The following is a 15,697-nucleotide window of genomic DNA, read 5'->3' as shown; positions in this document are numbered from 1 at the left end:
TTTCTTTTTCTCATCATCTCAACAGCCCATCTTTGCTGATGTGTGCTTAGCAAATAATTTTTGAGGATTCAAAGGTCTCCCCAAAATTGATCTGTAGATTCAACCCAAACTTTATCAAAATTATCAGTCTTATTTTTATAGAAATTAATAAGCTGATCCTAAAATGTATATGGAAATGCAAAGGACCCAGGACAGCCAAAATTTTGAAAAGCAACAAAGTTGGAGGATACATACTACTTGATTTCAAAATGTAATATAGATCTACAGTAATGTGGTATTGCTATAAGGGCCATGTGGTATTGCTATAAGGATAGATACATAGGTCAGTGGAACAGAACAAAGTCCAGAAATAAATTCACACATTTATGGTCGATTGATTTTTGACAAAGGTGCCAAGGAAATTCAGTGAGGAAAAGATAACCTTTTCAACAAATGGTGCTGGGACAATTGGATATCTACTTGCAAAATAACAATAATAACAACTTTAGACCCTTACCTCATACCATATGCAAAAGTTAACAAAGCATAATCCACAAAAGAAGAATAAAAAGTGATAAATTGGACCTCATCAAAATTAAAATCATTTTTTTAAAGATTTATTTATTTATTTGACAGACAGAGATCACAAGTAGGCAGAGAGGCAGGCAGAGAGACAGGGGGAAGCAGGCTCCCCACCGTGCAGAGAGCCCGATGCGGGGCTCGATCCCAGGACCCTGAGATCATGACCTGAGCTGAAGGTAGAGGCTTTAACCCACTGAGCCATCCAGGCACCCCCATTTTCTTTTCTTTTTTAAAAGATTTTATTTATTTGGGGAGTCTGGGTGCCTCAGTCATTAAGCATCTGCCTTTTGCTCAGGTCATGATCCCAGGGTCCTGGGATCGAGCCCTATATTGAGCTCCCTGCTCAGCGGGAAGCCTGCTTCTCCCTCTCCCACTCCCCCTGCTTGTGTTCCCTCTCTCACTGTCTATCTCTCTCTCTATGTCAAATAAATAAATAAAATCTTTAAAAAAAAAAAGATTTTATTTTATTTTTTTTCAGAGAGAGAGAGAGAAAGCGCGTGTGCACAAGCATGGGGAGCAGCAGGCAGAGGGAGAAGCTGAGCAAGGAGTCTGATGCAGGACTTGATCCCAGAACCCTGGGATCATGACCTGAGCAGAAGGCAGCCACTAACCAACTGAGTCACCCAGGTGTCCCTAAAATCAGTTCCCTTTCAAAAACACCATTAAGAAATGAAAAGAGAAGCCACTAACTAGAAGAAAACATTTACAAATCCTATATCTGATAAGGGACTTGTATCCAAAATATATACAGAACTTATAATTCAATAATAAGACAATTCAGGGGTGCCTGGGTGGCTCAGCAGGTTAAGTGTCTGCCTTTGGCTCAGGTTATGATCTCAGGGTCCTGGGATGGAGCTCTACTTTGTCAGGCTCCATGCTCAGCAGGGTGTCTGCTTCTTCCACTCCCTCTGCCCCTAACCCCATACTCTCTCCCTGTCTCTCTCTCCTTCAAATAAATAAATAAAATCTTTTTTAAAAGGCAACTCAATTTTTATGTATCTACCTAATCTATCTATCTATCTATTTATCTGGGCTCTACAACCAACGTGGGGCTTGAACTCACAAACCTGAGATCAAGAGTTATGTGCTTTATCAGCTGAGCCAGCTAGGCATCCCATGACTCAATTTTAAAAAATGGGATTATTTGAGTTAATATTTGGAATAATGAAATAAGATAAATGAATGGCTAATAAGTATGTGAAAATATGCTCAATGTCATTAGGGAAATAGAAATTAAAACCACAATGAGATAGCACCACATTTCTATTACAGTGGCTAAAATAAAGATCATATCAAGTGTTGGTGGAGATGTGGAGGAACTTGAATTTCATACATTGCTGATACATCATACATCATACATCATACATTGCTGATGGGAATGTGAAATGGTACAGGCACTCTGAAAAATAGTTTGACAGGTTTTTTTTTTTTTTTTTAAGATTTTATTTATTTGAGAGATAGAGACCATGAGCAGGATGGAGGGCCAGAAGGAGAGGGAGAAGCAGACTCCCTGCTGAGCAGGGAGCCTGACAAAACAGGGCTCCATCTCAGGACCTGGGATCAAGACCTGAGCTGAAGGTAGAGTGTAAGCAACTGAGCCACCCAGGTGCCCCAGTTTGGCAGTTTCTTAAAAAGTTAACATACACCTACATATAATGCAGTCATTCCACTCCTAAGTATTTTACCCAAGGGAAAAGGAAATAGAGGCACCTGGGTGGCTCAGTGGGTTAAGCCTCTGCCCTTGGCTCAGGTCATGATCTCAGGGTCCTGGGATCGAGCCCCGTATCGGGCTCTCTGCTCAGTGGGTTGCCTGCTTCCCTCTCACTCTCTGCCTGCCTCTCTGCCTACTTGTGATCTTTGTCTGTCAAATAAATAAATAAATAAACTCTTTATAAAAAAAAAAAGAGAGAGAGAGAGAGAAAAGGAAATATATGTCCATACAAACACTTGTATAAGAATGTTTATAACAGATTTATTGGTAATAGTTAAGAATTATAAACAACCCAAGTGCTCATCAACAGATGAATGGATAAACAAATTTTTCTATATCTATAGAATGGAATATTACCCAGCAATAAAAAGGAATGAACTACTGTTGATACATCCAACAATATGGATGAACCATAAAAACTCTATGCTAAGGGAAAGAAGCCAAACAAAAAAAGACTACAGCTTTTATGATTCTGTTAATATGAAATTTCAGAAAAGGCAAGACACAGAAAGGACATCAGTGATTACGTGGGGTTGAGGGTAGGATGAAGACTGACTACGAACTGACATGGGGGAACTTTTTAAGCTGAGGCAAGTGTTCTAAAACTGGATTGTGGGAGGGCTGCACAACTATTGAAAATTACTAACGCTCGCTAAAAAATACTCTTACAGTGGGTAAATTTTATATGTAAATTATATCTCAGTTAAACTGTTCTATGACAGAAGAGTGTGTCTCTTTATCAAATAATTGGGAACTCCAGTCTTACAACTTAATGTTCCTATAGAATAATTATCTGTAATACTGTATCTACTAATTCCTTTATTTCACTGAACATGAAGTTAACCTTATATAGTACTTTCACAACTGACAAACAATTCTTTTTTTTTTCCTAAAGATTTTATTTATTTATTTGACAGAGAGAGAGTGAGAGATCACAAGCAGGCAGGCAGAGAGAGGGGGAAGCAGACTCCCCGCAGAGCAGAGAGCCCTATGTGGGGCTCCATCCCAGGACCCTGAGATCATGACCTGAGCCGAAGGCAGAGGCTTAACCCTGTGAGCCACCCAGGCGCCCCTGACAAACAATTCTGTTTGATTGGTATAGTTGACCCTTGAACAACATGAGCCAACCCCTTGCACAGTCAAGAATTTATATATAACTTTTGACTCCCCCCAATTTAACTACTCATAGTCTACTGTTGACTAAAAGCCTTATCAATAACAAAAACATGTGTTGATTAACACATGTTGTATATGGTAATCTTATGGTAATCTTACAATAAGGTAAGCTAGATAAAAGAAAATGTTACTAAGAAAATCATAAGGAGAACATATTTACAGTACTCATTGGAAAAAAAACCTGCATAAAAGTGGACCTGCACAGTTTAAACCCATCTTATTCAAGGATCAACTGTATACAATTCACTTAAATGAGTACCTAATAAATTAGTAAAAGAATAAAAGGTAAGTGAACACCTGCCAGTAAGGGTATGGCTCAAGGCTATCTCCCATCTGTGACCTCCCCATTTTCTCCCTGTATTATGTTGGAATCCTGACTGTCATTGTGGTCCATCTGCATAAAATAATGATATGTTCTACTTTTGTCTCAGTCACCAACCAGCCCCCTGTACAGAATGAAGTCTGGGAACCGAGTTGCAACATTTATGATCTATGTGAGTCTTGCTTTGGATGACTAGGGCTTCTTATTTAATGATTATTCTGCTTTTATTTTACAGTTTTCAAAGCAATAGCAGACACTGATTTTACCCAATACAGCACAAAAATCTCTTGAGATTTGTGACTTTCATACAGCATTTTTATTAGGCACTATAGTAGATAAATAGAAGTCAGAGTTCCTGCTCTCAAAGAGCTTACAGTGCATAGACTTAAATATGACCTTGTCATAGGCAGTGATTAGGATGGGAAGTAGGGTTACACTGAGGCCTGGAGATCCTAGGGCCTGACCAACACAGGAAGGGGATGTGAGTCTCTCTCTCTTTGAGGTCGCACAAAGGAGAGAGCTAAGATTACAGGAGGGAAAACAGGGATGTCTACAGAGAAATTCAGTAAGTGTTGCTGTCTTAGTGTAGTGAAAATTCTCTCTCCTATCTCCCCATAAAATTTGCACTATACCCCCTTAACAAATAAACTGGCCTCCTCTCCTAATTTCTGACCTGATCCTAGGAATTGAACCTAGTTGCTATTATCTCACCTACCCACTTCCTCGCAGATCACATAGGTTTACTTCATTCTTTATGGGCCAGTCATAATTTCAGTCGTCTGTCACTTAAATTACAAGAGGTGTATGTGTGACTGTTAACTGAAGGGATAAACATGTTAATAGACGGGCTCTATGTAACACCAGAAGTCCTGCTTTCAGGCTTATTAGAATAGCTCACCCCTACCCTCTTTTTTCAGTATAGGAATAGCATTCCTTCCTTCCTCAGTGCTGTGTTGTCTCCACAGTGCAGCCAAGAAAGGACAACCAGAGGCCACACTTTATGGTCTGTAATGCTGGTGATTCCATTGTAGTTCTTCCCGTGACTTGGTTTTATACTTCCTGCAGAACCAGAAGGCTGCCACTTCCAGTGGTATCTGGCCTCAGGTGGTCATTCTGGATGTTCTGATCAGGCATAGAGGGACGTCAGCTCTCCAGGCAGGGGGCATGTCCTATATCAGCAGCTGGTTGCATCTCTGTCTGATTACTCAAGACAGCATGGGAAGTGACAGGCAGTGAAGAATTTTGGTATCAAGCAAAGAAAAGGACATCTAGGGGCCAGTATCTTTCTTTTCTTTACCTCCCTAATATCTCCTACCACTGGCTCCCTGGTTACCAAGGTCCAGTTACTATGGTAAGGGTAGCATGGACAAGAGCCCTGCAATTTTAAATGGCAAAATGCAAGTGTGTGTATTTGGACGGAGGTGAGTATACACACATGTGTGCGTGTACATTTGAGTACAAGAATTTGTGATAGTGGAATGGAATATACTTAGGGTTAGTTGGCCTAATTCTGGTTCTGCCACTTAATATGTGGCTTCAGCACAAAACACTTCAATTCTTTGAACTTGTTTTCTTGTCCTGCACCTCCTCATTGGGTTGTCATGAGAATCTGATGAGATAATTTAAAGGGACATCACCCTGTAAAGTTTTATCCACTAGGTTTTGATCATTGCATCCCACCAGCAGGTATAGGACTCCTAAAAGGGCCATTGGCATCGAGAGGCCTAGGAAGTGCTAGTTTATCCCAGTTCTTTCATCTTCAGATTGAGGTAAAGACCGTTACAAACATTTCTAATGGCAAACATTAAGGTTTTTGGAGAATCTAAGAGTAATACTGTAGGGAGAAAATAATCTATAAGATGGGCAGAGGACTGAGCTAAAATCAAGTTAGTAATTTTTTGTTCAAATTGGAGATAAGATCAGCGCCAGTACAAAAGAGTGAAAGGTTTACTTCCACTCCACTGATCTCACAATCCTGCCCAGGGGCTTCATAGCACACAGGTCCGATTCTCTTTTTAATTTGTTTCATAAGTCATTCCTTCCTGCCACACTGCAAAACCACAGGTAAAGGAATGCAGGAAAGTGCAGGCTCCCCCTGTGGATCTTGCTTACACCCATAGTTGCTGACAACAGTGGTTAGAATGGAATCGGCCCCGTTAGTTACCTGAACACAGGGAGCAAACTGTTGCTCTCATCAACCTTCCCAAGGGACTACAGGGGAAGCCATGAAATGCAAAAAATCACCACTGCCACTTCCAGGTTCTGAATCACCATGTCAGTTCCGCTTCCTCTACCAAGTGCCAACCTCCTAACTCCTACCACGTGAATGTGGTGGGATCCACAAACGTTCTGATAGACAGGGTGAGATAAGACTGGCTCTGTCATGCTGCACTGCTGGTGAGAAAATAACATTATGTATCAAAAGTATTCAATGTATGTATACACTCTTGACTCAGTAATACTGATGGTCCAGACTCTTTCTTAGGAGAACAGTGTAAAATGAAGGAAAAAAAAAAGATTTTACTCACTAAGAGTTACTAATAATAGCGAACATTTGGAAATAACCTGAGTGTTAAAGTGTACAGCATAAAGATTGTGAGCAGGGACTCTAGTTAGCATTGGCTCGGTTCAAATCGGGCTCAGTCACAGAAGAGTGATGTAACCTTTTGTTAAGTACTTAATCTCTCCTAAGACTCAGTTTCCTCTCTGTAAAATGTGAATTGTAACAGTGATGATTCTAACTTAAAGTATTGTCGTGATGAATAAGTAAGATAATATACCTCTAAGGACTTAGTAGAATGTCTAGCATATAGGCAGTGCTGAATAAATGCCGTTATTAGTATATAGATTACAACAATGCCTTTTTTCTCGATATGATGAGCAATATTTGTATTTTCCCATATTTTTTAATATATTTCTTTGAAAATCAGAAAAAAAACCTTCATATTAAGAGAACATATCTAAAATTCTAGAATGTACCAGTGGTGAAACTCCTTAGCTGAGGTTACCTAGAGTGGGACGACTGGTCTGGGAAACATGCCAAAGCTACAATCCGTGGTTCCTACAAGGCCAACTTTGAAAACTAATTGTAATATAAACATTGCTCTGTAAGCCACAGACATGATCCATTAGTGGGCTGTGACATTAATTTAGTGGATGTGGCCTGCGTTTAAGAAATCTGAACTAGAATAGAATAAAATAATATGGAAAATAACAAAGGGTATCTCGTGTAGTAAGAATGTCTTATGAAACTTCTACTTGAGGGGGGTGTGTGTGTCTTGGGTTGTGATATAAACTGGATTTCTTCCTGAGGGTCTCAGACTTCAAATTGCCCTACTGTAGCCCTCAATAAGGATATTAGCTGGAAGGATAAAGAAAGGGGGAGCTCCTAAAGGCTGTCCTCTTGTGGCCCTACAGGCAAACACTGATGCCATGGAGTAGGCTCCCTTAATTCCTAAATTGAGTGATCATCTCTCAACAAGTATTTCTCCCGGAACTAGATAGGGGAACACAGGTAGGATTCAATGCAGAAATGAGATCAGATGTCAAGTAGGGCAGGGTTGGATAGTCAGGGACTATTTCAATGCTGGCTCTTTGGCATTGTAGCTGAGCTCTGTGGAAGCTGGAGGAGCCACTGCCTTCATCTATGCCAACTTTAGCGTGCCTGTGGTCAAGGTGAGTGGGGGTCTGGTCCCTGCATATGGTTGTAGTAAGAGTACAGAACTAACACCTGAGCTTCCGTGCTGTTTGTGCTTGCAAGCTTCTTCCTGGGAGGAAGGATACAAAGATATTTTCCACCTGATTCTCAAAATCAAAGATAATTCCTCAGTTTAGATGACCACACTTTACTTGTGCTTCTATTTTTAAAATTTTATCACTATTTATATTACAAGGAGATGATTACATGTCTGCCTTCTCTATTATGATAGAACTCCTCAAAGGTAAGAACTCTCTTAGTGACCCTTGGATCCTCTAGAACAACTGGTCCCCTCAGGCATTCATTCAGTAAACACTGAGGTCTGAAAACACTGAAGGAGAGGAAAACTCATGGTCCTGGTCCTCCAGGGGCTCACAGAGAAGTTAACAGGCAGTAACAACATTCCTTCCTTGCAGTAAGAGCTGTGAGATCATGTGAGGCACAGAGGAGGGCTGTGTGATAAAGAGGTTTCATTTCCCCCCAGTTTGAGACCCATCAAGCTCTCTCAAAGCCTTTACCTAATTCAGGAATGAAATGAAGATATAGAAATGAAACTGTGCCTATGAAGCACTTAGCACAGGGCTGGGCACATCATAAGCATTGCCTAAGTAAATGCAGGGAATCTAGGAATTCTCAGGGGATTTAGACTTGGGAATGCAGAAGCTATCAGTGCCTCCTGGAAGGCTCTTCCTTACCTTGGGCTTTGACTGCTTCTAGTGGCCAAGGTTAAACTAAGTTTGTAGCAGTTGTTGGTGCGGGGGCAGGGGAAGCCGTGCACAGGGAGAAAAAGGACATACAGGATTTGTCAAAACACCTGGGTTTGAGTTTTGACTTTGCGCCTTCTTAGCTGCATTACTTAAAGCCCCGAAGCCTCAACTTCCTTGCTGGTAAAGTGGGGAGTATGATAAAGCCTGCTTCCTGGGGGTATTAGTAAGTGCCTGAGGATGCTTAAGCACCTGAATTAAGTTCTTAATTGTATAAGGAATAGTTTATTCCACTTTGCGGTTTTTGCTGAGGGCCTCTCCTCTGGGATCCAATGACATCATGTGTTCACCTTTCTCCTGCCACTTGCCACACTGTCCTATCCTGCTCTGTTTTTATATCTATCTTCCTAGAAGACTGTGGGCCCCTGAGAACAGAAGTGGATATGATTTGTCTTTGTATCCTTAGGGCCTGGAGCAGAGTAGGCCCTCAATAAATGATGCACTCATGGGAGAATGGCAACTTATGCCATTTTGTGCCATGTTATGCATGCTTTGCCCCCAATCTGCATGGATAGCTTTCTCATTTAATGAAATGCATGCATTTGTCTTTAGTCATAGTCATGTACTTCTGAAGGACTAAAATTCTGGGCTGACCCTCTCTGGGGTGGGCTCTTTTGTTTTCAGAATGCAGCACTGTTTTGGTGGAATCTGCATAGGAGTGGTGAAGGGGATGGTGACACACTTCATGCTGGTTGTCCTGTCCTGGTGGGAGATAAGTGGGGTAAGGCCTGCTTTTCTGGGCATGAGAATGGGGGAGGGGTTCAGAGTAAAGTCAAATAGAAGATGGATGGAAAATAGCATAGCCTTGTCATTCCAGAAGCTTCATTACGTGCTACTTAATATTGAGATGATCAAATTTGGCTTAGTTGCCCCCCACAGAATGGGAAGCTCTCACAGAGCAGGTGTCAGTGAAAGTTTATTGACCTGATCAGATAGGCCTTGATTTCTGAGCACAGCTGAGGAGGAAAATGGTCTTGCGCTCCAGCCCTCTAACCCAGGGAGAGAACCATCAAGCCACTATGTGTCCCATTTAGTGCCTCCCCATGAGGAGCTGATTAAACAAAGAAGAGATATAGATAAATAACCAGCAGATGTATTTATGTCATATATGTGTCCAAAAGCACTTAGTTCTTAAGACAGAAAAAGAAGTTGATCACAGACTCTCATGCTGAGATGGACATTGCCAACAGAAGCCACTGCTTTTTTCTCATTGCACCAGGGGGAGGGTAGACTTTTAGGAGCTGCATATGTAGAATGAAGAGTGAGTGACCTTAGTACCCAAGTTTTGAAAATTAGTCTGTAGGAGACAGGACCTGTCAGAGATTTTTTCTAGGGGACAATATCCCCTTTGCTATTTCTCTTTGCTAGAAGCACCATCTTGTAAACTGTTGCAGGGTTGGGACTAGCGTGAGGCAAGTGAGTTGCCCAGGGTGCAGAATGTTAAGTGACCCTTTCCTGACCCTGTGAGTGAGCATTGCTGCTTGTTGTCTGCTCTGTTGAGCCTGTTCTCTTCTTCTTCCCCATTCTCTCCCAGTGGCCAACAAGTGGATACATGAGTATGGACAGGAATTCCGCAGACCCTGCAGCTCAAGCCCTAAAGACTAAAATGTTGGCAGAGAGAAGCTGGTGGAGTCCTGGGACTTTCCAGAAAAGCCGGAAGCCAAAGGCAAGCCTAGGAGAGGAGAAAGGAGAGCTATCTTCTGGAGGAAGACCTTGTCAGCATTGCTTGTTTCTTACAAAAGGAGTGGTCTGTACCAGGGAATATCTGAGAATTCTTCTCAAACCATCAGTCAGAGTAGATGGGCAATACAAAGAAGGGGTTGAGGCCAGAGGGAGAAGTTTTGGGGGCTCAGACACTCTATGATGGAAACGGAATATAGCAACAGTCCCTGGGGTTTGATCAATGGAGTTTTTGCCACTTTGAGCCTTGACCACAGCAGCCCAGAAGTGGCAATGAGGACACCTGCAGGAGGGGGCTAGCCTAACTCCCATGGCTTTCTGCCCTTCTCCCCACTGAATTCTCTTGAAGACTGAGCCGGGACTTTCTCTGTAGGAGTGTACCTCATAGGATTTTTTTTCAAGCAGAATGAAACTTTCTTTTTTTATATGATGATTTTTAAATACAGCCATTAAAAACATTTACAAATCATTTTTCACAACCAAGAATATTCTTAGATGATAACATTGAGTAATATATATATATTATATATATATATATGTGAAAATGTATTTTTTTTAATTTATGCTATAATTTCAACTTGGCTCACCTCTCACCATTCCCCTCTCATTATATTCCAGACACATGACATTCTTTCTGTTCCTACAGCCACTGTGCTCATCACCAGCAGCATCATTCCCACCTTTCAGGTCTTTGCATTTGCTGCTCCCTTATATTCCCCCCATGCCCAAGCTCTTCTCATTATCCCACTCTGGGCTCAATGTCGCTTCAGACCTCTCTTCCCTGATCATCCGACCCGCCAGCCATTTTCTTTAATGTTACCTGATTTTATTTTCTTCATTACACATTTCTCAAGTTGAAATTACTCTAGTCATTTGTGGACAGTTGTCCTCCCTGCAGGGTGAGTGCTTTAAGGACCCACTATACTTTGTCCATGCTTCTATAATAGCCCCATTGCATTGAATTTCATTATTTGTTTCTTTGCCTGGCTGCCTGCACTAGATTCTGTACTCCTTCTTCCTCTTGGTATCCCCAGAAGGCGGTCTGGTTCAAATAAGTAGGCATTCAGCAAATATTTTTGGATAAATGAATAAAAAGGCATCTTTTGAGCTACACTTTGGAGGACTGGTAGAATTTTTATAGGTAGAGTCTAATGAGGAGAAGCATTTCCCGGCAGGACTCGCATGAGCTAAGGCTGTATTGATAAGTGACTGTAATGTTTGAGCACTTGTGCACATGAGCACACTCCAGGCAACTTGGCTCAGATTCCCCAATAGGGGCGGAGTATGTGTCTCGCTCACAAAGAAGGCACACAGTTAAAGGACTGGGTGGTTGGATGCTGTGTTGCCTCTGCCCTGTCCCTGCACCATGCATTTCAGCATTTCTGCCTCCCAGAGCTTGTGGCCCCTAAGGAAAGGGTCCTGATGTGCCGATATCCAGCTTCCTCCAGGGCCTCAATGAGCACCTGGTCACATCTTCAGTATTTCTGCTGAGTGTGTCAAGATTCTGGAAATCCTCTCACTAAATGATTCAATTTTGTCATGCAGGAGAGGGAATTTTACCTCTACCCTTCTGTATTCTTAGCTGAAACCTCTGTAATAAAAGATTAACAAGAGAAAAACAAGTTTATGAACATAGGTGAGAAGTATGATAGTTTGTGATGAAGTCTGTCTAGGTGTGGTGTCTACTTTGAGTCTCTTCTGTGATAAGAGTTAATCTTTCTCAGTTGCAGATATCCGCAAATCTCCAGGGAGGAAATTTATGACAACTGGCTTCCTTTTGGAGGATCTGTCTTTAGGCAGATAAGGGGAGTTCAGAGAAAGCCACTCCCGGCATTTGCTGTTTTTCAAGTGCCTATAGCCCAAAATAATGAATGTGCCAGAGTGGCATGGTCTGCTACCCTCAGTCACATACTGAGGCTCCAGAGGACTGGGTCTGAAACAAAAAGCTACTGTCTGAGCAACACAGCTCCCCTTCTTTACTGCTGCAGACATCAGCGCTGGGCCTTCTCCAAACTGCAGGGTCGGTCTCAGCTAATAGCAGCAACAGTATACTTGGGAAGTTTACCATTCTAGGGGCACTGTTCTAAGGGCTTATATATAAATCTAAGGGCTTATATATAAATCAATGATTTAATGTTCTTCCCAACCCTATGAGGTTGATACAGTATTATGCCCATTTTACAGATATGGAGGCAGAGGAGAAGTTAAGTAACTTGCTCAAGTCCCACAGTCTGGCTCTGTCCGATCCTTGTGCTTTGAACCACTACTTCTGCATTGTTTGACATGTGGCCATTATCACACATCCTGATCGGGTGACTGAGGCCCAAGAACTGTCACCAATAAGTGCTTACTGAGCATTTCCTAGGGGCAGGCTTAGGCCAAGGTGTTGCTGTAGAGGTGCTGAGAGGTGTAGGATGCAGCCCCTGGGAGCTGCTGGTCAGTAGGGAGATGAGGCAGATGCATCCAGTGTTAAATGGAAGTTAAGCACAATGTGAAAAAATTGCATGCAGTAAGAGAGGAATTATTGAATGCTGCAGTCCAGAGCTAAAGGGATCGCTGTGGCTTGGGATAGCCTCATTTGTTTATCCAAATCACATAGCCAAGGTGCTGACTCAGTGCCAAGCCCTTGCAGGCACCAGGGATGGAGAGAATTAGATACTAACCCTGCCCAGATCCTCAAATCATGATAAGACAGTGTAGTCACAGGTGGAAACAGGGACATAGCACTGAGAAGCTCCTCAGAGGCTTTATGGGAAGGAGAGACTGACCAAATCTTAAAGATGCTGAGGGTGTGGAGCAGCTTGGGAGGAAGGGCAGGGCTGTGCAAACAGGGGGAATGCCTGTCCCTAGAGCTATGAATAGTACCACCTTAATTCTGGTCAGTCTGTCAGTTTTCTTTTCTTTCTTTTTTTTTTTTTTTAAGATTTTATTTATGGGGCGCCTGGGTAGCTTAGTGGGTTAAAGCCTCTGCCTTCAGCTCGGGTCATGATCCCAGGGTCCTGAGATCGAGCCCCGGGTCGGGCTCTCTGCTCAGCAGGGAGCCTGCTTCCCTTCCTCTCTCTCTCTGCCTGCCTCTCTGCCTACTTGTGATCTCAATCTGTGATGTGATCTACATCTTTAAAAAAAAAAGATTTTATTTGCTTATTTGACAGAGAGAGGGATTAATCTGTGATGTGATCTACGTCTTTAAAAAAAAAGATTTTATTTACTTATTTGACAGAGAGAGGGATCACAAGTAGGCAGAGAGGCAGGCAGAGAGAGAGAGGAAGGGAAGCAGGCTCCCTGCTGAGCAGAGAGCCCGACCCGGGGCTCGATCCCAGGACCCTGGGATCATGACCCGAGCTGAAGGCAGAGGCTTTAACCCACTTTAACCCACTGAGCCACCCAGGCGCCGCTGTTTTCAAAACACTTTTACTCACCTGCCCAGGAAGGAAAGGAGAGCAGGCATTATGGAAAGCAAGGTCTGGAATGGGTTAGTGCCTTGCCAGGGGTTACATAGGAGAGCCTGGCCTGAGGCCTGGTCTGTCTCCTTCACCAATGCTCTTTCCATTCAGTGGTTATCAACAGTATGTCCCTCCATTGTACAACTGCAGAGTGGAAAGGCCTTATTCTTTTATATTTGCACCAGCCTCCATACCCTCAGAAACTCTGACTAGTCCTGTTAGAAAGTGGTATGTTTTGGGGCCCCAACAGTGCTTAGTGGGTAGGTAGCTAATTCAGGATAAGACTGACTGTGGTCTGGAACACTGCTTGTTTGTAATTTTCTTTCTTTCTTTCTTGCACGTTTCTTCAGTCTTTTTTCTTTCTTTCTTTCTTTTTTTTTTTTTTTTTAAAGATTTTATTTATTTATTTGTCAGAGAGAGAGGGAGAGAGAGCGAGCACAGGCAGACAGAATGGCAGGCAGAGGCAGAGGGAGAAGCAGGCTCCCTGCCGAGCCTGATGTGGGACTCCATCCCAGGACGCCGGGATCATGACCTGAGCCGAAGGCAGCTGCTCAACCAACTGAGCCACCCAGGCGTCCCTTCAGTCTTTTTTCTAACAGCCTTGTCCAAGTGGGCTGTTGTATCACTCCAACAAGCCTCACCCCAGTGAATATACTTTAAACGACTATTATCATCATCACTAGTGACCGCAATCTGGCCATGCACTGTAGGCCAGGCGCTGGGCTAAGAACTTAGGTGTACTTGTCTCCTTCAGTGCTTACGGTGAGATAGGGACAAGTATCTCTGTTCTGCAGATGAGAGAAGCTGAAGCAGAGAACGCTCCTGAGGTTATGCAGCTATAAAGTGGCGGAAGCAGGATTCAAATCCAGGTCTGTCTCCAAAGATCTGAACTAGCCCTCTGTTGCCTGCACTAATGTTACTTTGCTCTGGTTGTTTGCTCCTATTGGCAGTAATATCTTTGGAGCCAGTAATTTTTTTTTTTTTTAGATTTTATTTATTTATTTGAAACAGAGAGAGAGAAATCACAAGTATGCAGAGAGGCAGGCATAGAGAGAGAGAGAGGAGAAAGCAGGCTCCCCGCTGAGCAGAGAGCCCCATGCAGGCCTCGATCCCAGGACCCTGAGATCATGACCTGAGCCAAAGGCAGAGGCTTAACCCACTGAGCCACCCAGGTGCCCTGGAGCCAGTAATTTTTGAGGAGTCTCCAACACTTTCCCAGGTGTTGAGAGGTCTATCCTTTCTGCCTCTAATGCCTAATGGTTATGAATCCTATCAGATACAGGTATTTGTTGACTCCAGAAATGAATCACCTCAATTCCACAGAGCTACAGTGAACACCTATTGCGTGAAGAACTCCATGCTACGTGTTCCAGGAGAATCCAAGACAATGAGGAGGCCTGTTTGCTGCACTTGAGGAAAAATTAGCATACAAGCAAATGTAAGAATAGCTAATTGGATATAATCGAGTGGAAAGCTGTGTGGTGTTACCCTAAGCATCATGGGAGCTGGCAGAAAGGGCAGGACCCTATGGCTAGAGTGGGCAGAGAGGCTTCCACACTGGGGTCCCAGGAACACAATGGAAAGAGGATGTGTGCTGATGGAGGGCAGGAAGCAGCTACCACTTCACTTTTACACACGAGAGGGCAGGAAGAGCTATCTGGGAGAAGGAAGTGAGAGGGTGTTAATCCTGGGGGGTCCTTGTCCAGCAGTGCCAAGGGCAGCCAGCACAAACTGCCCTTTCATGGGATGATTCAAAGAATCTCCTGTCTGGGGCACTTGGCTGCTTAAGCTGGGAGAAGGCAAAGGGGGGTTCCAGTGGGGAGAAGGGACATTTGCAGGCAGACTACTGTACACTTAGCAAAACAATGAAATCAGTTCAAAGCTAGGGGGAGGAGACAAACATTTGTAGTCCTCTGTGCCAGCTCTTTTATCTCCCTTGTCTTACAACAATTATCCCTTTTGGCAAAGGAGAAAAAGGAGGCTCAGAAAAAGACTTCTGTAAATTCACCCAGCTAGAAGAAGAGCTGGGGTCTGCAGCATGTAGTTTCCCCCCACCATCTGCTTCTAACCAACTCTTTCTCTCTGGACTTTTCTTTCTTCCTCACCTTGGGATCTCCTCAGTTTTCTCCCCTTTTGGAAAGAGAGCTGCCTCATCCGCCACTTCTCTCCCTTCCCTTGGTCACTTGATCATTTCCAGAAAGTGCTTGATTGGCCTATTCCCTCTAAGGTCTGAATAGCAGAGGGTCCCTCTGTCCCTGCCAGGGGCATATTTGCATAAGTGGGTCACCCCTGATGAAATCAATGATTTCAAAGGAATGAAGTTCTAAGGGTTTGAGGGCATGG

At 43.2% G+C, this 15,697-nt stretch overlaps 1 protein-coding gene across 2 annotated transcripts in view; it reads left to right on the top strand.

Moving 5' to 3' along the window:
- LOC111159455 (prolyl 4-hydroxylase subunit alpha 3) overlaps window positions 1–10,304 on the top strand; it is a 39,059-nt gene extending 28,755 nt beyond the window's left edge. Inside the window, exons 10-13 of one of the 2 annotated variants that reach the window (XM_022521944.1) lie at window positions 3,880–3,942; window positions 7,377–7,445; window positions 8,863–8,952; window positions 9,766–10,304. In XM_022521944.1, the coding sequence (XP_022377652.1) occupies window positions 3,880–3,942; window positions 7,377–7,445; window positions 8,863–8,952; window positions 9,766–10,095 (552 nt within the window). In that variant the 3' untranslated portion in view covers window positions 10,096–10,304. Of the gene's footprint in view, window positions 1–3,879; window positions 3,943–7,376; window positions 7,446–8,855; window positions 8,953–9,765 lie in introns of both variants that reach the window. The other variant, XM_022521945.1, reaches the window with a different exon arrangement.
- The last annotated feature ends 5,393 nt before the right edge of the window (window positions 10,305–15,697 follow it).

The sequence above is a fragment of the Enhydra lutris genome, unplaced genomic scaffold, assembly GCF_002288905.1.
Source record: "Enhydra lutris kenyoni isolate GAN:26980312 unplaced genomic scaffold, ASM228890v2 scaffoldscaffold68, whole genome shotgun sequence".
Taxonomy (NCBI): domain Eukaryota; kingdom Metazoa; phylum Chordata; class Mammalia; order Carnivora; family Mustelidae; genus Enhydra; species Enhydra lutris.
The sequence above is the reverse complement of the archived record's forward strand: the minus strand, read 5'-3'. Positions and strand labels throughout refer to the sequence as shown.